This window comes from Convolutriloba macropyga, chromosome 1 (genome assembly GCF_964194025.1).
Source record: "Convolutriloba macropyga chromosome 1, txConMacr16.3, whole genome shotgun sequence".
Classification (NCBI taxonomy): domain Eukaryota; kingdom Metazoa; phylum Xenacoelomorpha; order Acoela; family Convolutidae; genus Convolutriloba; species Convolutriloba macropyga.
Genome location: NC_134468.1, coordinates 61459030 through 61483153, shown reverse-complemented (window position 1 = coordinate 61483153; position 24124 = coordinate 61459030). Strand labels below are relative to the sequence as shown.

Genomic DNA, 24124 nt, shown 5'->3' with positions numbered 1-24124 from the left:
TTTAAGCCGTTTTTTGACTTCATCAGAGAACTTCAACGTCTTCAACAGCAACAACCAGTCTACAGAAGAAAAAGCTACGAACTTTCCGAGCAGCTAAGTGCCGAATGCCAGTCTGCCATCAACATGTTCGAAGCGACGGAAATGACAATGAAAAATGAGCTCGACCTCATGGAGAAAACCATTCAGCAACCGATAAGTTTTCGATCCCTGCCTCTGCTGATCAATCGAACCAAAGCTAAGAAAAAAACTCTGAAAGAGTTGTTGCAGCACGTGATGAAAAAACAGCCTCGTCAGAATACAGTAACGTCAATCCTGGGCAGATTAGCCAAACTGGCCAATTGTTTTAATGAACTACAGCTGCAAGTCGAATTTTGGAAGATGATGGTCAATTGAGCCAGAACTCCAGCCGGATGAGAGATGACGTCAGTTTAGTTTCATGCAAATGAAACCAATCCCGATGGCTGACACCTGTTTCAATAGATGACAACGAAGACAACCAGCTCCAACGCGACACAGAACAAAGGCAAAGTAGCACAGACAACATTAATGAGCCACCTGCCATCCCGAATAGGCAGGGAAGACCAACACTCTTTCTTCATTACTCAATTGCTCCACAAAGTCACGCGAAACTTGTCCTCAATGACCGTCAACAACAGTCAGAGATCCTAAACACAGGACATAGTCAACGAGATCAGCTTCTTGCTGTAACTGAGAATTCTTTTCTCAATCCTTTTAAAGTTCCTGATCCGTCATCTCCAATAGAGTGACAAAAGTGAACCAAAATGATACATTTAGTATTTTTTATCTGCCATAAGTGCTTCCCTTCTGTCACCAAACGGCGCAGATTTATCTTACGACAGTGAAGCAAACTAAAATAAATTGCTTAACATTTTGACGCCTATCTCAAATTTGGAACAAATGCAAACCTTTGTGCCCAAAACCTCTTTCCCAAATATAATACTGAACAATTATTCTCGAAGCCAGTGTCTGGAAAAAAGTTCCTTTTGCAATCACCAAGTCAGGTTTTTGATGTTAGCGAAAACTAACAGATAGCCAAAAGCAACCGAGGCAAACCGAATTGTGGCCCTCAACAGCAATCCCTACTAGCGTGTGCTGACAAAAATTAATTGCATTGCACATAAAAACACCTTCACGGGAACTCAGCACCCCTCCGGTTTTCCAGGAGTCAAAAGATTTCTCTCAGCAGCCGCAAAACCCGTCAAATGTCGTTCCGTATAACTTCATTTTATATAGCTCTCAGTACACCCACCCAGCATTCACTGGGCACGCGTCCTTTCAGGAAAAATCTGTTTTTTCACTTCGAGCAACAGAAGCCTTAGTTATTCCAGCCCTTTATTAGCAGAACTTTTTCAAAAAATCAAAGCAGTTTTTCTAATGCAACTGCTGTGCAAGCTCCGACTCTGCTCACCATCATTACCCTATTACCCTCATCAATTACCCAAGGAACTGTCATTCAACCTTTGCCAGAGCCCACAGATTGGACCAATGGTATACAAAATTATCATAACCATAACCCGACACATTCTCAAGCGATTTTTATTCCTAGTGCAAACATACCAATTACTTTGATAAAATCAATTAGCTTTTCAAAAACGAAAATTGACAAAAAACGTTTTTGATAACAGAAACTCAAAAAGCGTTTAAATTTTTGGCTGGATATTTTTAAAGAATCTAATTTTAATAGTCAAAAACTGGTAGGAGCAGCCTCAACTCATCCCCGTTTCCATCCTGAAAGGAAAAAAATTCTTTGACACATACGCTTTAATTGACCGTGGCAGTCAATGTAGATTCATTCTGGATGCCATTTCAGAGTTTTTTGAGCTTCCATGCGATTCTCATCAATCGATTCCTCTTCAGTTTCTTACCACTGACAACCACATGTCTCTCTAAAAATAACGAGCCAGTCACCATTATTCCGTAGAGGTCAACTGAGATTTCTTCTGAACCCTCTAGAGCCTACAGTACACCATCTTTGAATGTCGGTGCCGCAATTGTGATTTATTTCAATCAAATTTTTGATGCGTTCAAGATTTTACGCCATATTCATTTCTCAAGTATTAACGATTGCAAAATCGGCGCACTATTTGGTGTGAACGTCTTTGCATTCACGTACTTCACTCACGTCATTCAAGGAAATAAAAATCAAACTTTTGGCGTAAAAACTAAATTAGGTTGGACATTAGCAGGTGAAAATGATAGCTATTTCTCAAAATTAATCAGAAACTAAATGACAAAGGAACGAAAACCTTTATTTTCCATGTTTCCAGAAATCGAACACAACCCGCACTAGACGAACTTGTTCAACAGTTCTGGAGAATCGAATCAGAAGGTATTCAGCCTGACATCAAACCTTCATCTTCCCTTCATAAAAACGTCTTGAAAAAAGAAAGAAAAATTTAGTCTCTTGGTAGATCATTCGCTATCGCTTGAAAAGACTTAACATGTTTTAAATGCCTTGCAAAAAAGTTGTTTTATGTAACAAACTTTACTTCTCTTGACTAACTTTGTTTAACTGTATAGTTGTGACACAACACATCATTCCTGCCTACAAAAGTAGCGAAGGCATTTATCGCACATCGTTGAGCTAGCAATTTCAAAGAAACATAGAGTTCACTTGACCGGAAACAATCGTTTTTTGGGCGTGTTGGACCAAGGTCGAATAAAGCGCGCACGCGCAAACGTTCGAAAAAAGCCTTTACAATTTTATTTAGAGCAAACGCTAGATTTAGCAAAATCTTTAGAGCAAACGCTAGATTTAGCAAACAAAAACAAATTAAGGATTCCAAATTTTGCAAAAATTTTCGTCGTTGCTCTTTCAGCCGTTTTTTGACGTCATCAGAGAATTTCAACGTCTTCAACAGCAACAACCAGTCTACAGAAGAAAAAGCTACGAACTTTCCGAGCAGCTAAGTGCCGAATGCCAGTCTGCCATCAACATGTTCGAAGCGACGGAAATGACAATGAAAAACGAGCTCGACCTCATGGAGAAAACCATTCAGCAACCGATAAGTGTTCGATCCCTGCCTCTGCTGATCAATCGAACCAAAGCTGAGAAAAAACTCTGAAAAAGTTGTCGCAGCACGTGATGAAAAAACAGCCTCGTCAGAATACAGTAACGTCAATCCTGGGCAGATTAGCCAAACTGGCCAATTGTCTTAATGAACTACAGCTGCAAGTCGAATTTTGGAAGATGATGGTCAATTGAGCCAGAACTCCAGCCGGATGAGAGATGACGTCAGTTTAGTTTCATGCAAATGAAACCAATCCCGATGGCTGACACCTGTTTCAATAGATGACAACGAAGACAACCAGCTCCAACGCGACACAGAACAAAGGCAAAGTAGCACAGACAACATTAGTGAGCCACCTGCCATCCCGAATAGGCAGGGAAGACCAACACTCTTTCTTCAACACTCAATTGCTCCACAAAGTCACTCGAAACTTGTCCTCAATGACCGTCAACAACAGTCAGAGATCCTAAACACATGACATAGTTAACGAGATCAGCTTCTTGCTGTAACTGAGAATTCTTTTCTCAATCCTTTTATACAAGTTTCTGATCCGCTCATCTCCAATAGAGTGACAAAAATGAACCAAAATGATACAGTTAGTATTTTTTATCCGCCATAAGTGCTTCCCTTCTGTCAGCAAACAACGCAGATTTATCTTACGACAGTGAAGCAAACTAAAACAATTTGCTTAACATTTTGACGCCTATCTCAAATTTGGAACAAATGCAAACCTTTGTGCTCAAAACCTCTTGCCCAAATATAATACTGAACAATTATTCTCGAAGCCAGTGTCAGGAAAGAAGTTCCTTTTCTAATCACCAAGCCAGGTTTTTGATGTTAGCGAAAACTAACAGATAGCCAAAAGCAACCGAAGCAAACCGAACTGTGGCCCTCAACAGCAATCCCTACTAGCGTGTGCTGACGAAATTAATTGCATTGCACATAAAAACACCTTCACGGGAACTCAGCACCCCTCCGGTTTTCCAGGAGTCAAAAGATTTCTCTCAGCAGCCGCAAAACCCGTCAAATGTCGTTCCGTATAACTTCATTTTATATAGCTCTCAGTACACCCACCCAGCATACACTGGGAGGCGTCCTTTCAGGAAAAATCTGTTTTTCACTTCGAGCAACAGAAGCCTTAGTTATTCCAGCCCTTTATTAGCAGAACTTTTTCAAAAAATCAAAGCAGTTTTTCTAATGCAACTGCTGTGCAAGCTCCGACTTTGCTCACCATCATTACCCTATTACCCTCATCAATTACCCAAGGAACTGTCATTCAACCTTTGCCAGAGCCCACAGATTTGACCAATGGTATACAAAATTATCAGAACCATAACCCGACACATTCTCAAGCGATTTTTATTCCTAGTGCAAACATACCAATTACTTTGATGAAATCAATTAGCCTCTCAAAAACGAAAACTGACAAAAAAAACGTTTTTGATAACAGAAACTCAAAAAACGTTTAAATTTTTGGCTTGATATTTTTAAAGAATCTAATTTTAATAGTTCAACCTCACTTGAGCTAATTATTAGTAAGCCAAAAAGGTCATTACTTGAATATGTTCAATCAGCTTTTCAAGAACGAAAATTGACAAAAATACGTTTTTGACCAGATAAAATCAATTTTTTTTGAAAAAATTGTCGGCTTCATATTCTTATGAAAACAAATTTTCATGAACCCAGCCCATCTTCTGAAGTAATTTCTTGTGAGTTTTGCAACAGAAATTAAGGGAAAAAACTAAATTCGTCAAAAAAACACTGAAAATATCTCGCTATCCCCAACAAAAACAAACAAAGAAGAGCAAGTAGTTTTTGCGCAAAACTTAATATTTTGCAGAAATCCTACTCCTCATACGTTGCCGTCTTTGAAGTCCCTTACCCCGCTGGCTTTAGACGTTACCATACGGAAGAGAAAAACATTGACGGAAGAAAAACGGTTTCATAAGTTAGCAATCTTTAATTTTTTTATTCACCATCGAGACGGACTCTTTTTCAAATCTCAAATCTTCATCTCAATTCTTCAAAAAAATCAGTAAAAATTTAAAAGACGGTCTCATGTCATGGTTTTGGAGGGGAAAAGAAGCACCACAAGATCACTCAGATTGACAAAAAAAGTGTTCAGAAAAGAAAATTGAAATTTCTATTACTTCTTCAAGCTTCTTGTGGTTTTTCAAAGTTTTCAAACTTTTGCGTCTTTCCCGTAGCCCTCATTGCCTACACGCATTGCATTTGAAACAAGTTCAAAGGCTTTTAGCCTACAGAAAAAAAGAACTCCTTCCTATAAACTTCCTATCGGACAATTTTGTCAGATTTAAATCGCAAGGGACGTACAGTTAGGGTTAGGGAAGTAAGAAAAGTAGGTTTTTCTGGCAGGTTTTCCTGGTAGGTTTTCCTGGTAGGTTTTAGGTCTCTTGGCATATCATTGCTATCGCTCGGAAAGACTTAACATGTTTTAGATGTCTTGCAAAAGAGTTGTTTTATGTAACAAACTTTACTTCTCTTGCCTAACTTTGGTTTAACTGTATAGTTGTGACAAAACACATCATTCCTGCATTCTAAAGCAGCAAAAGCACTTATCGCACATAGTTGAGCTAGCAGTTTCAACGAAATATTTAGTTCATTTGACCGGAAACAATCAATTTTTTTTGATTTGTTGGACAAGTCGAAAAAAGCGCGCGAACGTTCGAAAAAAAACCTTTACATTTTTATTTAGAGCAAACGCTAGATTTAGCAAACAAAAACAAATTAAATACCAATTTTTGCGAAAATTTTTGTCGTTGCTCTTTTCAAGAAAAAACTGGCTTCCTTAGCAATGAAATCATAAACAATTTTTCAAATCAAAATTTGCGTCGCTCCGAGTCTTTCAGCGGTTTTTTGATTTCATCAGAGAAATTCAACGTCTTCAACAGCAACAACCAGTATACAGAAGAAAAAGCTACGAACTTTCCGAGCAGCTAAGTGCCGAATGCCAGTCTGCCATCAACATGTTCAAAGCGACGGAAATGACAATGAAAAATGAGCTCGACCTCATGGAGAAAACCATTCAGCCACCAAAAGGTTTTCGATCCCTGCCTCTGCTGATCAATTGAACCAAAGCTCAAGAAAAAACTCTGCAAGAGTTGTCGCAGCACGTGATGAAAAAACAGCCTCGTCAGAATTCAGTAACATCAATCCTGGGCAGATTAGCCAAACTGACCAATTGTCTTAGTCAACTACAGTTTCAAGTCGAATTTTGGAAGATGATGGTCAATTGAGCCAGAACTCCAGCCGGATGAGAGATGACGTCAGTTTAGTTTCATGCAAATGAAACCAATCCCGATGGCTGACACCTGTTTCAATAGATGACAACGAAGACAACCAGCGCCAACGCGACACAACGGCAAAGTAGCACAGCCAACACTAATCAGGCACCTGCCATCCCAAATCGGCAAGGAAGACCAATACTCTTTCTTCAACACCCAATTGCTCCACAAAGTCACTCGAAACTTGTCCTCAATGACCGTCAACAACAGTCACATATCCAAAACACAAGACATAGTCAACGAGATCAGCCTCTTGCTGTAACTGAGAATTCTTTTCTCAATCCTTTTATACAAGTTCCTGATGAGCTCGTCTCCAATAGAGTGACAACAATGAGCCAAATTGATACAGTTAGTTTTTTATCTGCCATAAGTGCTTCCCTTATGCCACCAAACCTCGCAGATTTATCTTACGACAGTGAAGCAAACGAAAATAAATTGCTTAACATTTTGCCGCCTATCTCAAACTTAAGCATTTCAAGCAATGTTATTGGAACAAATGCAAGCATTTGTGCTCAAAACTTCTTGCCCCAATTTAAAACTGAATTGTGGCCCTCAACAGGAACCCCTACTAGCGTGTGCTGACGAAAATCGTTGCATTGCACGTAAAAACACCTTCACGGGAGCTCAGCACCCCTCCGGTTTTTCAGGAGTCAAATGATTTCCCTCAGCAGCCGCAAAACCCGTCAATTGTCGTTCCGTATAACTTCAATTTATATAGCTCTCAGTATACCCACCCAGCATCCCCAGAAAACAGACCCCTCATTTCAGGAAGAATCTTTTTCACTTCGAGCAACAGAAGCCTCAGTTATTCCAGCCCTTTATTAGCTGAACCTTTTCTGAAAATCAAAACGGTTTTCCTAATGCAACTGCTGTGCAATCTCCAAGTTTTGGTCACCCTCATTACCCTCAGCAATTACCGAATGAACGAACTGTCATTTAACCTTTGCCAGAGCCCACAGATTGGACCAATGGTATACAAATTATCAGAACCATAACCCGACACATTCTCAAACGATTTCTTTTCGCAGTGCAAACATACCAATTTCATGTTCTCCCAAACACAACAGAACGCAGAAAAAATCAGCCTAGCCACTATGTGTGCCTCATAATACAGTTGCCAACGGCCCACAAGTCAACATTTCAAACGCTAACTTCAACTTTGCTCTACAATTAAAAATATCGATTACAAACATTCAATTATATTACCACCGTTAAAGCTAAACCTTCAATGGAAATCCCTTTCACTTCCATGAAGGGATCAACAACTTCTACAGTCTGATTCACCACAACACATCAATTACAGATACACACTGAACCACATTTGCAGAATTCTGTGTCTGGATAAGCAAAAGACTTGATACATGCGTATTCGTGTGACCCGTCATATATCCTCAAACAAACTGATAAACCATTTCGGTTACAGAACCATTGTTGTTAATGCCTTTGTCAATCAACTTGAAAACGGGCAAATAAACAACCAGAACAAGCGTTTTTTGCCTTTCCTCTTTTAAAAAAAAACTTGTGCAAGCAGATCTTCAATCAACAGCTTTGCTGAAAAAAGCCAAAGAAAACGTTCCATGCAATCTCATTTTGAAATGTACCGAGAAATTTCTCACTGGTTTTCAAACAAAGCAGCCCCTTTTCTTGCAGACTTTCAGCTGTGGGAAGAGCTTCAAGCTCAGGTTTGGGTCAAAGTCAAGAGAGAACCCTTTAACAAACACAACACATAATTACAAAAATTATGGGAACAACAACTCCCATGCCAACACCAATTACCAAAGTAACACAATACAATCTTAGAAGAGATTTTAGGTTGGTAACACAGTCACCAACTTGGAAGAGGATCAGAAATATTCATTGCAACAGAACCTGCAGGCAAAGTCACAACTCTTCTCCGAAGAATTTGAACGAATACAGATCATGTGAAAAATGCAAAAGCAACCACAGCATTGCTACTTGCCCTGAATACCAACCTTGCCATCCCATTGAAAAATACAGCATCGCAAGCAAAACAGTTTGTGCACAAACTGTCGGGGTAGAAACTACCCCAAACAAGCTTGTCCGTCAACAAAACAATGCCAACTATGCAATGGCTTTCACTATACAACTTTGCACGACCCAGCAAAACAAATTAAATGCCCAACAGCAGGTTTTTCAGCTAAAAACAAGCGGAGGAATCAATCTACAGTCTCGTCGCTTAACAAGACATCGACTGAAAAAACTGCCAGTAGTTCGCAACAAAAAAACAGCGGAAAATAAATAGACGTTATGGACAATCCTTCAACGCTCAATATCAGACCAACCCTCCAAGACAAAATCTAAATGAAAACAGTAATTGTCAGTCTTTTAGCATAAACTAGAGCCGCAATGCGCCAAAAAACTGGTATGAGCAGCTTCAACTCATCCCCTTTTCTTTCCTGAAAGGAAAAAATTTCTTTGACACACGCTTTAATTGACCCTGGCAGTCAATGTAGATTAATTCTGGATGCCATTTCTAAATTTTTTGAGCCTCCTTGCGATTCTCATCAATCAATTCCTCTTTAGTTTCTTACCATTGACAACCACATGTCTCTCTAAAAATAACAAGTTCAGCAGAGATTTCTTCTGAACACTTTAGAGCCTACAGTACAACATCTTTGAATGTCGGTGCCCCAAATGTGTTTTAATTCAATCAAATTTTTGATGCGTTTAAGATTTTTCGCCATACTCATTTTCCACGTTTTGCCGATTGGAAGCAAACGAAAAAAAATTGCTTAACATTTTGCCGCCTATCTCAAACTAAAGCATTTCAAGCAATGTTATTGGTTTTTCAGCTAAAAACAAGCGGAGGAATCAATCTACAGATAGACGTTATGGATAATCCTTCAACGCTCAATATCAGACCAACCCTCCAAGACAAAATCTAAATGAAAACAGTAATTGTCAGTCTTTTAGCATAAACCAGAGCCGCAATGCGCCAAAAAACTGGTATGAGCAGCTTCTACTCATCCCCGTTTCTTTCCTGAAAGGAAATAATTTCTTTGACACATACGCTTTAATTGACCCTGGCAGTCAATGTAGATTAATTCTGGATGCTATTTCTGAAGTTTTTGAGCCTCCTTGCGATTCTCATCAATCAATTCCTCTTCAGTTTTTTACCACTGACAACCAAATGTCTCTCTAAAAATAACGAGGTCAACAGAGATTTCTTCTGAACACTTTAGAGCCTACAGTACAACATCTTTGAATGTCTGTGCCGTAAATGTGTTTTAATTCAATCAAATTTTTGTTGCGTTTAAGATTTTTCGCCATATTCAATTTCCAAGTTTTGCCGATTGCAAAATCGGCGCACTACTTGGTGTTAACATCATTGCATTCGCGTACTTTAATCACGTCATTCAAGGAAATAAAAATCATTCAAGGCGTAAAAACTAAATTAGGTGGGACATTAGCAGGTGAAAATGATAACTATTTCTCAAAAACCATCAGAAACTAGATAAAATGTTTCCAGAAATCTAACAGAAGAACCCGCACTAGACGAACTTGTTTAACAGTTCTGGAGAATCGAATTAGAAGGGATTCAGCCTGACAGCAAACCTTCATCTTCCCTTCATAAAAATATCTTGAAATAATGAAAAATTTAATTATACCTAACGGAAAGATTTGAAATAATAGTTCCGTGGAAGGAAATTTCCAAATTGGAAAACATATTTTTCCTCCCTCAGTCAAGTTAAAAGTCTTAATAACAGAATAGGAGGCAATACTGAACTCCGTGTTAATTACAAAAAGGCTCTACAAACTTAGCTCAAGAAAAACTACGTGAAGCCCGTGGAGACTCTGCCTCTAAGTTCCGTAGACAGTCCCTCAACACCAACTTATTAACAGGTTGAGACCTGCTTAATAGTCTTCTTGGAGTTTTCATGCACTTTCGCGAAATCCCTGTCGCAGTTCTACCTTACATCGGAGGCAAGTTCAAGCAAATCTCAATCAAACAAATTGTTTAGTCGGCACTCCGTTTTTTGTGGAAAAACGACTACGAACTTTAACAGTATCAGTTTACAAGACTAATATTTGGTGCCACCTGTTTGCCATCGTGCGCAACCTACTTGTTAAACCATTTCGTTGAGAAAAACGCAAAAAACTATCCCGATGCAGACAGAGCCGTAAAGAACCACTTTCATATGTATGACAACATCTAATCATTTGAAACAATTAGCAACCTTCCAAATGCTGGCCGACAGACTTTTGAAAGTCTTCAAGGAGGCGATTTTCGCCTTGCAAAATTTGTGTCTAATGAAGCCGAAGTTGTCGAACGAATAACACTGGAGAACATTGAACAAAGCAATGACATTGTTGAAGACCTTTGACAGAAATGAAACCTGCCAAATGACGCATTCGTCATGAAACGTCTGAAAGATTTTCCATTAGATGCGTCTGAATATGCTCTGAGAAAGATTTTCAGCCTTGTCTGCTCGATATTTGACCCGTTTGGAACAATTTCTTTTTTGACAATTCGCACCAAAAATCTTTAAGGAATTTGGAAGCCTGGCAAAAGGGGATGAACGACTTCCTACATATGATAAGAGACTTCAGAAAATGCTAAAATCGTACATAAGATTGACTGAAGTACCCCTCCGAAGGACTTTAACCAGTCTGCATTGTTCCGAGTTCAGCACAGAAGTTCACGTCTTCGTCGACGCCTCAACAGTTGCAATGGCAGCAGTAGCGTACCTTCGCTAGCTGAAAACAAATCAGACAACAGAAACTTGTTTCCTTATCGGATAAGGTAAAGTTGTCCCAATAAAGCAAAACAGTGCATTCAAACTTGAACTCATAGCAGCCGTAATTGGTGTTCAATTACACTCTACTATCTTGAAAGATTCTTATTTCATTATTGATGAGATTGTTTTTTGGACGGACAGTCAGGTAGTCCTGGACTGGATTGCATCCTCCAAGACGCATATTGTCTATGTTGCCGACCGACTCCGAGAAAATTCAGCAACAACAGAATCTAAACAATGGAATCACCTATCAACATCGCACAATTTGGCCAACCACGGCACTCGTGGCTTATATCCACGTAAAATATCTGCCTTGTGGTTAAAACAACAAGAATTTTTGTTCTCAACAGAGCCAGCCAATTACCAGATTGTTCCTTAGAAATCAGTGGTTTTGGCAACAGCCTCTCATGACCTCTCAAAATTTCTAAAACCAATTATCGACCAAGTGAATTCCCTTGAGAACATTTGATCAAGAGTTTCCGAGATAAATTAATGTCATCAGTCGTGTACAGTTGTTTGTTAATGCGGAACTTTTTTGTTCGGAACAGCAGGTTGAAAACAGTGGCTAATGTGAAAAGCAATTTCGTTCGTCCTGGACGAAATTGCTTTTCACATTAGCCACTGTTTTCAACCTGCTGTTCTTAACAAAAAAGCTCCGCATTAACAAACAACTGTACACGACTGATGACATTAATTTATCTCGGAAACTCTTGATCAGATGTTCTCAAGGGAATTCACTTCATTCGAAAATTTCCTCGGAAAAAGAGGCCTCAAGCCCCACCCTAAATGAAAATTTCGGTTATTAAATCCAATCCATGACAAAAACGGTATTCTCCGTTCAAGTGGAAGAGTTCAATTTGCTCCTGATGGTCTTCAATAGAAAAATGTTCTTTGTTATGCATGCGAAAGATATGATAAAACACTTGCATTTAGAGCATGCTCATCGCGTATGCATTCATCAGGGAACAGAACCCTTCAACGCGTTTATTCAGCAACGGTACCAATTAATTGGCTTAAGAAAGTGTCTACTTAGCATAAAATTTCGCTGTTTTTATGCAGAAGATTTAAAGTGGAGAACATACAATTAATTATGGCTCCTCTCACTCTTTTCCAAGAGCCGCAACACAATTTCTGTTTACCAATAGTGGTGTCGATTTCTTCGGGCCATTCTATATAAAGAACAAAAGGAAATCTGGAGAATCATTATGGTTTGATTTTTACAAGCTTGATTACGAGAGCAGTCCACCTTGAAAGATGCCCAGATCTCAGCACCGGTTTTTTTTCCTAAATGCATTTCGACGTTGCACCAGTAGACTATGTCACCCAAAATTGCTGTACAGTGATAATGGAAAGACCTTCATTGCAGCGTCAGAAGAGCTTAAAAGTTTAAGAGCCTTGACAACGACAAAATTTACAAAGTTCTTGCAGCTACAAACACGACTTGGAAGTTCAACGCACCCTATGGCCATCATTTTGGTGGAGTTTGGGAGCGCATGATAAAAACAGCGAATAGAACGCTGCTGATCATTCTAAGCTCAAAATGGCTCACTTGACGTATTCCAAACAATACAGGTAGAGAGCAAAGTCATCTTGCATTCACGACCTCTCACAAATGTCGCTGATCTTCCAGACAACGAGATGCCTCTCGCGCCTAAACAATTCCTTATCATTCGTCCGTTGAGCTGCCAGTGTTTGAGAGTTGCCAGCTTTTGTGACTGTAGGAGGGATGGGTTTAAATAAATACTGGGGTTCGGTGTGATTCCAAATCAGTTGTTGTTGATGTGGATTCTCAGTCTAGTGACTGACGGGCATCTCTCCCTTTCCGTGTTCGTTAAAATATCGTCCTCGTGTTCCTGCACCTGTTACAATCACAGACGATTTGCCAGCTGCAGCTATTTGCTTCTAAAAACTTACAAGTGACTCCCTTTACAACGGGTATGCCTTCCAAAAGGCACGGTGTACCGTGTCTTTTGTAGGTAAATAAAACTAATGGAATCGCGACTTAATGTCCTCGGGATTTTCAATTTATCTTATTTCTTCGACAAATAGACCACTTTTTTACTGACATTTAGTCAAAATCGCATAAAACACCAAGAGAACCTAAATAACTGCTGCAAAATGTTTGGGAGTAACACCCCGAGAGACAAATTCAGCAAAACTCAATTTTCGGTCATATTTTTGCACATTACAAAACAGAACAAACGATGTAGTTAACAGGTTTAATAACAGTTTAATTTATCGACGCCTTCCACCGGATCGTGACCTGGACCTTCGTCTCTTCCCTCCCGATCGGCTTCTTGATCGTCGCCTGTCCCGCGACCTGGATCGGCTCTTAGGCTTCTTGCTCTTTTTCGATCGGCCGTAGAGCTCCCTCCGCAGTTCCCGTGAGATCGGTTTCAAATGCATGAAATTGCAAAATCCTCCCCGAGTACATTCTCCCATTTCGTATTGCCTGCAGCAAGCTTCACGGAAATCTGTAACAGGTGATAGTTCAGCGTGAATGGGCATGTGGTTGAACCAACGGTTATTGAGGTCTTCAACAGCTGTTGCAGCGTCTTCTTCGAAACGAAATTTGACATATACGTTTCCGACAAGGTGATCCCCAAGGTTATCACAAACATTCATTTCTTCAATTTCCCCATATTTGTCCTCGCATTCAACAAATACATCTTCGAAAAAGTCATCGAAGTGTTTCTGCATCTCCAAATCTGTCACACCAGTCTTGTCAAACTGACGCGTTTCGCCCATTCCAGGATTAGTCATCTGTGGATTTCGATACAAGTTCGGCAACACTATAGTTTGTGAAAATGTTGGTTTATTGTGGATACGGGAACACCTATCACCATGACGACACGCTCCAATTTTGAAATAAAATGAGCAGTTCACCTTATCCTTCTCAGTCCCAAAAATGGACGCCAAATGCTCGGCCATATTTATCTAAAGCACTCTGATGTACAATACGTGTACAAGTTGTTTTCGACTTCTATGCAATAGCATATAAATGACGAACTTTTAAATGGTTCCTACTTTGGAAATTGATAAGAATAATTTATCTGGCATCAAAACGCATTTTCAACACAATGCCGGAGGCTGACAAGGGATCAGGCTTTCAAAAATCAATAAATTAAGTGGTTTTGGAAATTGATTCACTCAATTAATTGGAAGGCACGACTGCAATTCATTAAAATCCCGGATCTTTTCCGTTTGTGCCCCCCCCCCCAGCTTAGTGGGCGCATATTATTTGCACCCCCCAGACGCACGTGCAATATTTTTACATGGTGATTTACTATGTAATGGCACGTGCTCTGTAAATGGGGGGCGCATAACGTACTGGGGGGCACAAACGGAAAAGATCCAAAATCCCAATCAAATAAATTCCAATTTCCTGGGGATGACTATTAGTACACTACTGATAGAACAATCTCATCATGGACAAAAAAATTAAGATTTCAGATAATTCAATTCAATATCGTCAATTAAAGGGAAAGCCCCTGTTTAAAAAGGGGACTTCAGTCAACTCGGGCGGCAAGTCAAATCCTATTAGGTAAAAAGAGTTAAAAGTCGATACAAAATTGTTAAATTACTCAAATCTTTTCGCAATAACTTGCATCATCAGGAGTTAAAACTCCTATTGCTCTGATAGTCTAATTGTTGTTCGAGTACCTAGTAGTAGTAAAGGATTTAGGACATTGCACCCATTCAAAAAATTTATATCGACTCTAAACTCATTTTAGCCAAAATCAAGAATTGCAGCGTCTACGCGTGCGAAGACCTAAATTTCTCTAGAATATACAACTGCACCGATCACAAACCCATAAAAGTCACGCTTGAGATCGGAAATAAAGTTCCAAAAGCTGCCATCGAAAATTTCCACAGCTTTGGAAGTGGCAATTACGAAGAAATGCTGATCAACATGTCAATCAACAAATTTCAACCTGTTTGTCATACAAACATAAACAACACTTGTCTTGAGCTTCATGACTACTTCGATATTTGTATACAAAAGCACATCCCGCAACGGACTAAACATCGACAACAACTACCTCCTTGAAAACTTGAAAAATCGTTCACTGAACTATGTGAAAACGATCGTGTCGCCTATCAAGAAGAACTTCTCGCCACACGTGATACAAACCTCCTCTTCAAACACGTAAAGCGCCTTTCCAAATCTGCAACCATTCCAAAAGTAATGAGTTATGCCGGGAGATGTAGCTCAAACGACATCGAAAAAGCAAACATGCTAATCCAATACTTCCACTCAGTCTTCTCTACCTCGAAAAGATTTGTGTTATAGAGATGTCAATCCGCAACATTCCACCATCTCAAATTTTTCCATTTGTAAAACAAAGATTTTTGAAATTTTGGCAACGCTCGATGTGACTAAAACCAGAGGTCCCGATGGCTTTCCGCCCCTCTTGTTTTGCAAGACCGCAACATAAATGTGCAAAACACTGAACACTATGTTCAAAGCAGTCAAGCGGAACAGTAAGCTACCCAAAGCCTGGAAAATAGCAGCTGTTTCGCCCATCCAAAAGAAGGGTGAAAGGAAACTTGTCGAAAACTACAGACCAGTGTGGTTGCTTAACATTGAAAGCAAGATATTCGAGAAATGCATCTACGAAGAACTGTCCGGGCACTTCAGCAGGTTTCTTTCCTCGAAACAACACGGGTTTGTACCACAGAGATCAGTGTACACGAACATGCTGCTATCTATACACGAAGCGCTGGACAAAAAGAAGCGTGCAGAGTGAAGTTGTCGTATTCTATACTGACTTTGCGAAGGCATTCTATCGTGTACCCCACTACGAAATTTTATTAAAAGCAGGGCAAATTGGCTTTGGAGGTTGTCTCCTTGAAGACTTATATGACTATCTCAACGGACGAGAACAATTTGTCCGAGTGGACAACATCAAATCGAAACCTTTGACAGTGACAAGTGGGGGCCCACAGGTATCACTGCTCGGGCCAATCCTATTTTGCATAAACATCAACGACCTGCCAGATGCCCTCAGATTTGGCGAATACTTTAGGTTCGCGGATGACCTAACAATACTCCACATTGGAAAAACAGCAGAACAAGTACAGAGTAACATCGACGCACTGGAAGACTGGGTCACCCAAAACAAAACGGGTCTAGCTATTGAAAAATGCGCCAAACTTTTGTTCAAAGGTCCAGAAAGACACTTGTACCTGTGGGGAAGTCTCCTCCAAACCTCAGCTGGTGTAAAGGACTTAAGGATTCGGATACAATCCGATTTGACTTGGAAATTCCACCTAGAAGAAAGAATGAAGAAAGCTAACCGAGTCTTCTATTCCCTGAGAAGAAATGTAGCCTTTAAAGTTAATATGCGCATCAAAACGGGACTTTACAAATCGATGATTCTGCCAATTCTAATGTACGGAATCTCGTGCTGTAACTTAAACCGAGGAGATATGCGAAACTTGGAACGGTTTCAACGAAAGGTTGTGTCCTGGATAACAAATAGCAAGACACTGAGTTACATCGAACAACTACGTTTGTCAAATCTACTACCCTTGCCAATGTACTATCAGCTCAATGATCCTCTACTACAATCAAGTCTTCAACAAAATCATTCGACATATACAAAACAGCCGGTGCTGCCTGGAAACAGATCAATGAGAAGAGACGATTACTTTGACTTAACGAAAAAACGACACGAAAAATCTCGCGGCGAATTCTTTTTTCGCACCCAAAGGATAGCCAACAGACTTCATCACAGCATTGACTTCAGAAATCAACACGGCCTAAAACAAAGAATTCTAAAGCAAATGTGGAATGATATCATGATGCGGTACAAATCAGAAAACTTCTGCACGTGGCAGATCTGTTGTGACTGTCAACACTGCAGAGAGACCTGGACTAATTTCCTACAACTGTTTTGATCGGGAGAAATCCCTTCTGTAAAGAAAATCCCCAACAACAACAATACGCCCAAAAGATATCAAGATGGACCTTGAAATCACTCGAAGTTATCCATGACAATTGGCTGTTTTAAATGCAATGACAGGTGTTTTTCTCAGGTGGATGGCATAGCAAGGGGAGCATTACTGACAGTAACTCTTGTAAACAATTTTAAAAAATCATTTGAACGTCAGATCAAGTCATCAAAGATGCAGAGAAGGAAGAAATTGTCCATTAAACTTTAAATGATTAAAAAAAACGAACGTATTCGAACATCGCGTTCATAGTAAGGTCTAAAATCAAATTAAATCATTTACAAAGTATATAAACTCGTCTTTGACTCTAACTCTAAGAAATGAGTTCATAACAACAAAAATTTGAATTTTTTTACAGTTAAAATCAGATTTACAACAATTTATTTACACTTCTTATAATAAAATTACTTGAATCGTTTTTCCGGAGCTTTTGAAAAAATCGGGTGTATTGTTTTCATTCTCGAAGAGCTCTTACTCTCATTCCTTTCTGTTTTCTGTTATTTTTTATTTGTTGGGGTTGACAAAATTGCGAATTATCATGTACCAGAATAATTTTTGAATTTCAAAAGTCAAATTTTTCTATTTGAACTAATATTTAAATGTCAATTCCCGACCCCGGTACTCGTCGCGCGTATTTAATTGCGGTGTCAGCTTTTTGATAAAGATCGCTTCTATTGTCGTTATTTTTTCAACACCGTGACATGCATCTAGGATCTCCCATTCAATATTATGCGCTGTTACACAACATTCAACGAGAAGTTGTCCCACAGGATAATCCTTCGTTTGATGCTCCGAAATTCTTGTGGTATTATGTTGGCTGGTTTGGCCAACATAGATGGAACTGCATCAATTACATGTAAATTTTTACCACATGGAATTTTGGATTCAAAAGAGATAGTCAATGAGCTCCGTCTCATTTAGCTTGAGAACTACCCTGAATTCAAACGTGAGTCACTAAGAAGAAAAGGTATCGAACGTGCAAAATGCGCGAATTGGTCAAATGCAAAGAGACAGAATATTGATGATCTGCTCCACGCCTAAATGAAAGACACTGTATGGTTTTGCTCCTATTGCCAGAAAATTAACAAAATAGAATGTCAACCAGAAACAAAAGGACGATTATTCAAGAGATATGTAGACATAAATTGTACTTAAAATCTGAACTAGAAAGTTCGCTTCAAAAAGTCAACAATCTTCACAGGAAAGTAGAGTCCACAATGGAGGGGACAGATGAAATCGGTACTTTATGAACTATAGACCTGATCATAAATGTAAACTGCTGAAAAAATTTGTGAGTGACACCAGAAACCAACCCAAACGGTGTTGTCATGAATATCCGTAGCTTCAATCCAACATTAAAAAAATCTTGTTCACCCCATGCCCAGAAACACCAGAGAACGGAAAAATTTAAAAAGCCCTGAAGTAAAACAATTTATTTGGTCGACAAATCAATAAGCTGAGGGCTGGAGTTCTGGATTCCCCAATTATACCCTAAACTTATAAGTAAACCGCAACGGAAAAAAGGTGACGAAAAATATGAACAGAATACAAGTCACAAGCGGATAACGTAAACACTTTGTTTTTCCTGCAGAACCGTGGTAATGGCACCCTCCAATAGGATCGCAAATTGAATAAGCTTGTGAAACGACGACGATATTCACCACACGTAGGCTTTTAATATGTTTACTCTCACTGAAATCAATTTTTGAGAGCAATCTGAAAACTCAAATGGTCTGTAAACTCAAATGTTGTGGATGCAATTTGAAAAATGTCAGTCAATTTTGACATTTTACCAGTTGCATTTTGGTGCATCAAAAAGTTGAACCATTGATTGGTCAACTTGATGTGAAAAACTGTGGCAGAACGATCAAAGGACAATATACCAGTGCCAGGATGCGGAAAAATTTTTAGCAATAGAAGCGCTACCAGTCAATAAGCGCAAGTCATCATTGAACAAGAAGAGTGAATACTTGAGCCAATAACTGACTTTGAATTTTTTTATGCAGAAAACATGTTCTGCCTAAAATTTTTGGATTAGCATGAGCGCATAGTTTTATTGGTTACGAGAACCAGAAGGTAATTAGAAAATCAAGATATGTTAGTGTATAAAATCAAGTCTTTACAAACAAAACTCAGCAAGTGTTTGACACTTTACGATGCAAGTTTTTGCAAAAAAAGTTCAGTAATTCGACTGTTCTAAAGATACCTTCTACTCTATCTTTACCTAATTGTTGTGATAAACTTTTTAGATACTTCAATGCGTGAAGCAATTTGTGGCTAAACTTCTTTGGTGTTGGCTCATTCATAATCCAAAGAGACAAACACCTTCGAAAGCTGGTTATACATTTCGAAGAATTACGTTTCTATTTGGTTTTAAATAATTATTAGCAATAGAAAATCAGACTACTTTATTCTCTTTTCGCCTTTTCTGCTCTCTACAAGTTTAGGTGCACGTGAAGTAATTAATGTCTAGAAGGATGCCAGGGTGGCTTGAGCAAACCTTTTCTAGGAACCTCCAGAAGAAATATCAGCGTCCCACAGTTTCGAAGTCTTGTGTTCATTGACAGGAAACAGTTACCTTAAAAGAAATTGAAAGCCATCTTTTAATAAGCGATAAGTTTCTCGAAAGCTGAAAACTGTTGTTGTTATCGCAGGTTATAATGATTAGAGAAGTTCCCTAAATAAGTTCAACATTAATTGGCAGTTCACCGTTGTTCACGTCAAGACTCAAACAGATCTTTATAATCGACCGGCTGGCCGACTTGTTTTATTACAAAAAGAAGGACAACATAGCCACATACATGAATCAAAGATATCAGATGACACCATGGACAATGAGTGACCAGACGTAACATCAAAGCATCAGAAATTCATGTCAAATTATTTCTGAAAGAGAACACGATGAGCAAATACATCCAAAACTGAGATATTTAACATTTTCATACCTTCACTATGACGTCGACGACAACTATGACAATCATTTTTTATTTGTAAATGATTAATTTTGGAAATATATAAAATACTTATATGGCCAAAAGAAAAACGCAACTAAAACAACAACTTCATTGGAACCGCCTCAAGGAGACTGGTTTATGTTGCTGTATACAAGCCTGACTTCAACGTTTCAGCGAGCCTTCCAAACTTTTTCTTAAAATAAATTAATTATAAATTACCACGTGAATTGAAATAAGAATCAAAATTTGATCTGCATTCATCATAAATAGATGTTACTATTTGAGTTGCAGTAAACAAGCTTGACTTCGATGTTTCAGTGGGCCTTAATTTGATTTGCTTTCATCACAAATAGTTTTTACTTTGAGCTTGAGTTCTTCTGAATCATAAAGCTCTGAAATTTTTAAAGCGTTTAAAGCAAGTCAATATCATAAAAAATAAGCGTTGCACCGCAACGATTTCTATTGAAGTAGCGGCTTCGTCAGAGATTGATTGTTTGTATGACGCGCATTGGTTTCAGTTGAGATATGCAGTCCATCATTTTGAAATTGAAGCCTCCGAAGCTCCGTTCTTAATTATGCTTAAATTTTTTCTGTAAATTTTATTCCCCTCTTTTGTTATGAAAGCTTTTTATGATATTTTTATTTCAAATTCTTTCCTAAAGATGGTCTTAAATTCTCCTTATATGGTAATCAGTCTTTTGCACGAATACTACTTTTTCATAATCTATACTTTTGCTCCTTTCTAAATCTCCCAATTTTCCCTCCCTCAATAATGACCATAATAAACCTGTCTCGTTCTCCACATGGAAAATTTAAAGATACGGCAGAGTCTTCTGCCCGCCGAAAGCAGCATTGCAACGGCAGTATACGATGCAACTGTTGTGGATGGCTTCACGTACGCGGTAGCTTCCTGAAGCGCGCGGTTGTGCACCCTCCTGGGTTCTGTGAACTTCCGCATCACTTAACCAACATCCAAACAAAACAGCCAACTCCATGATTTTATTCGACGAAATTTGCAGCCATATCACTCAAGGTTGCAGTAATTTTTGTGCACTTAATTCTCCCATGCGCAACAATAGTAAACATCAGATCCATCCACAAAACTCTCCCTAAGAAGCTTCAACAGTGGTTTTATGATTAACTGGACAATTTTTTTTAAATCAAAGCCGTGCAAAAGTTTTGTTTTAGAAGTTTGAGCAAAAAGCAGGATGACTTGAAACAATTTCGTGAAGTGCTATCATCAGGCATCCTTACAATGAAAGATTCAATCAAGGCCAAAGCGGTTTTTGAACACCTGCAACTGTCTCAAACCGATCCAAGCTATTTTTTTGAAACTCAAGCATTTAGTTACACGCCATGCCGACCTATAATTTGGAAGCCATGAGCGCAACGGCAACCAAAAATCCAGCCCCCAAAAACAGTGCCAGCAGCGGTTCAAGAGGTTTAAAAGCAAAGGAATGCAGATGAACTTTTATCCTCTTCAAAAAGGACTTTGTCAGAGTTGCAAAAAACATTGTCCAAAATTGCCGTCAGGCAAGCCAATGAAAAATTTTCTACAAATTTTTTTAGCAGCATACAACCCTTATTGTCTTATACCACTGAATGAAAACTCTGGTGTCAACGCGCAATAATTGGCGCCGTATCTTGCGCTTTTTATTGCAGAAGTCTTGTGCCGTTTCATTGAGAAGTGCATGGTCAACCGCATAAAATTGATCGTACATTAAAGGAGGTATGCTGATGATTTTCTCAAAAAACAGTACTCCTAATATATGACAGGAATGCATTCAATTACCTGAGTCAAAAATTAGCGTTTGAAACTATAACAAAAGAGTCCTTGCTTTAAGCTGTGCTGCTCAAAACACACACACTGTCCCATCAGACACATTTTTTGCCGGCAGTCGCTTGCAATCCAAAGAAGGCACCACCAGGAGAACATTTTGCAATGGCAATGTACGATACAGGTATACTACCACTGATTAACTTCATGCAAAAATAGAGCATAATGCCAAAAAATGCTGACGACGGCAGTGCGGTAGGAAGCTTGGAAAACATGTTGAAGTTCTTAACGGGAGTACTCCGTTCTTGTAAGCTTTTTGAATCGATAACGAATGCTCCAAATTGCCAACAGATTATAAAGGAGCACACAAAGTTTAAATCGCGTGAATCTTGCAGAGAGTGTCGATATTTTAGACGGCTGCCAAGTTTTGAGATTGGTCCCTGGGAGTGAAGATTTTTGTTAATCTGTCTTAGCAGCTACATTGCAACAGTCTTCCAACCTATATCAGAAAAATGGAATGCTGCAAAAATTAATCACAAGACTCGACTGAAGAAAAAGAAGCTTGCAGAAAAAGATATTCTCCGAAATTTAACAGAATACACACGTCACTCTGGTGGTGGCTCGCAAAAAGAAAAGAAGCTTCAATCTGGCTCCTATTCTTATCACTAAAAAGCTGCGTTTTACTTTGACAATATGGGTAATCAGCGACAGTTTGCGCATTCGATACATTCTCGAAACAAAAAGTGGAACTCTTGACCACCCTTGTTTAGAAAAATTTGCTTTAACGCATGCTTTCCATTATGCATAGGGATTTACACCCACTTAGAGACAACTTATAGACACAATCAAAGTAGAGATTTTGCGACGATAATGCACGGCATATGCTATGACGTCGAAGTTGAGCCATCACTTGATTTGCCAGAAGACAAAAACCTTTACAACTGATCTACTAGCAGTAATGACAGCACTTGACTATACATCAAAGCCAACGGATCAAGTCCAGAATCAACATAACCTGCCAAAGGAAAAAAAGAAGCCTAACAATATCACGAGGCAACTAAAATTTTAAAATGTGAACAACGGCTTTTGGAAATGGAAAGAAGTTAGTTTTAATTCGCTAAATTGTTCCGCAATTTGGGCGCGGATCCATCAAAACGGGAAACGAAAAAATTTTATTGAAAAGACGACACGTACTCATACGCAATAAGATACATTCGAACGAAGACAAGTTTTGCATTTCTTTGCATTGCATTCATCTGTTTCGGAAGCTGCCGTGTTACTAAACGTTTAAATGAGGTTTGTAAAACCTGAAGTATTGTTGTGCGGAAGGGACGGGTAACTTCCTAATTAGTCAGTTAGGCTCCAGAGCCTACCTCTTTGGTACAAGTTCAAAATACAATGCGTTTTTGCTGTATATATAAAAACGCTGCTGTGATGTTTCACAGTGGTTGTTCACCGTTCCCTTCCTTGAGTGGATGATATCTTTCTTATTCCTATGTCTAAACGTTCTTGCATTAGTCAAACACCAGTGAACTTCATATACTGAGTACACTTATTAACAAAAGCAAACGAACAAAACGCAATTTTAGACGTCAACTTGCTTTTTTGGAGGCCAATTTGTACTCCATTAGCAATATATTAGCCGTTTCTATTTTCACATCAGTCAGTACAATCTCACCAGAGATTTAACAGACATTTTTAATGATGAATTTACAAATTTACTAGCAAATGCAATTCAGATAAATTTCAGCTGGTTTTTGATAAACAGCTGTTTTCATGATTCCCAAGTGAAATCTGTTCTACATGCCCATAAAATTGTCAAAATTTATCTGGCCTTCTTTCGTGATTAAGGTTGTCTGCTTATCCTAAAATTGATCTATTGAACTTCTGATGACTAAACAAAAAAAATCCAACATTATATTGAATTTGGTTGATTTACGAAGAATGATTTTCAATCGAGATTCAAATACAATTATATGGGGAAAATAAACATCAGCTACCCGTTTTCTACAATGACTCAAGTTGAGATCTTGACAACGAGACGCCTACAAAATGATTGAGCGCCACGGACAAAGAGTACTGAGCTACGCTATTATCTTTCTATGTTTTTGACCGCGTCGGAATAAGGATCCTGTTTTTCATCTCGCTTTACTCGATTTTTGCTGACAATCTAGTTATTGTTTTCAACGCTGACGGCCTGGCTTCTCGAGGGTAAGAGAAGACCTATGGACATTTTTTTGCGATCTAAAATCAACAAGGGATGCTATTCCACATATTGAAAATCGTTTCAAGCAAGCTCAAATTTTGAAAGAGTGAACAAATTAAATACATTTCGCTA

At 38.8% G+C, this 24124-nt stretch overlaps 1 protein-coding gene across 1 annotated transcript; it reads right to left on the bottom strand.

Annotated features, from left to right (window-relative positions):
• Window positions 1-13245: 13245 nt before the first annotated feature.
• On the bottom strand, window positions 13246-14031 carry LOC142350321 (splicing factor U2AF 26 kDa subunit-like). Its single transcript, XM_075402153.1, has one exon. The coding sequence runs from the start codon at window positions 14026-14028 to the stop codon at window positions 13333-13335; it is 696 nt and encodes a 231-aa protein (XP_075258268.1). The 5' UTR covers window positions 14029-14031; the 3' UTR covers window positions 13246-13332.
• Window positions 14032-24124: the final 10093 nt, after the last annotated feature.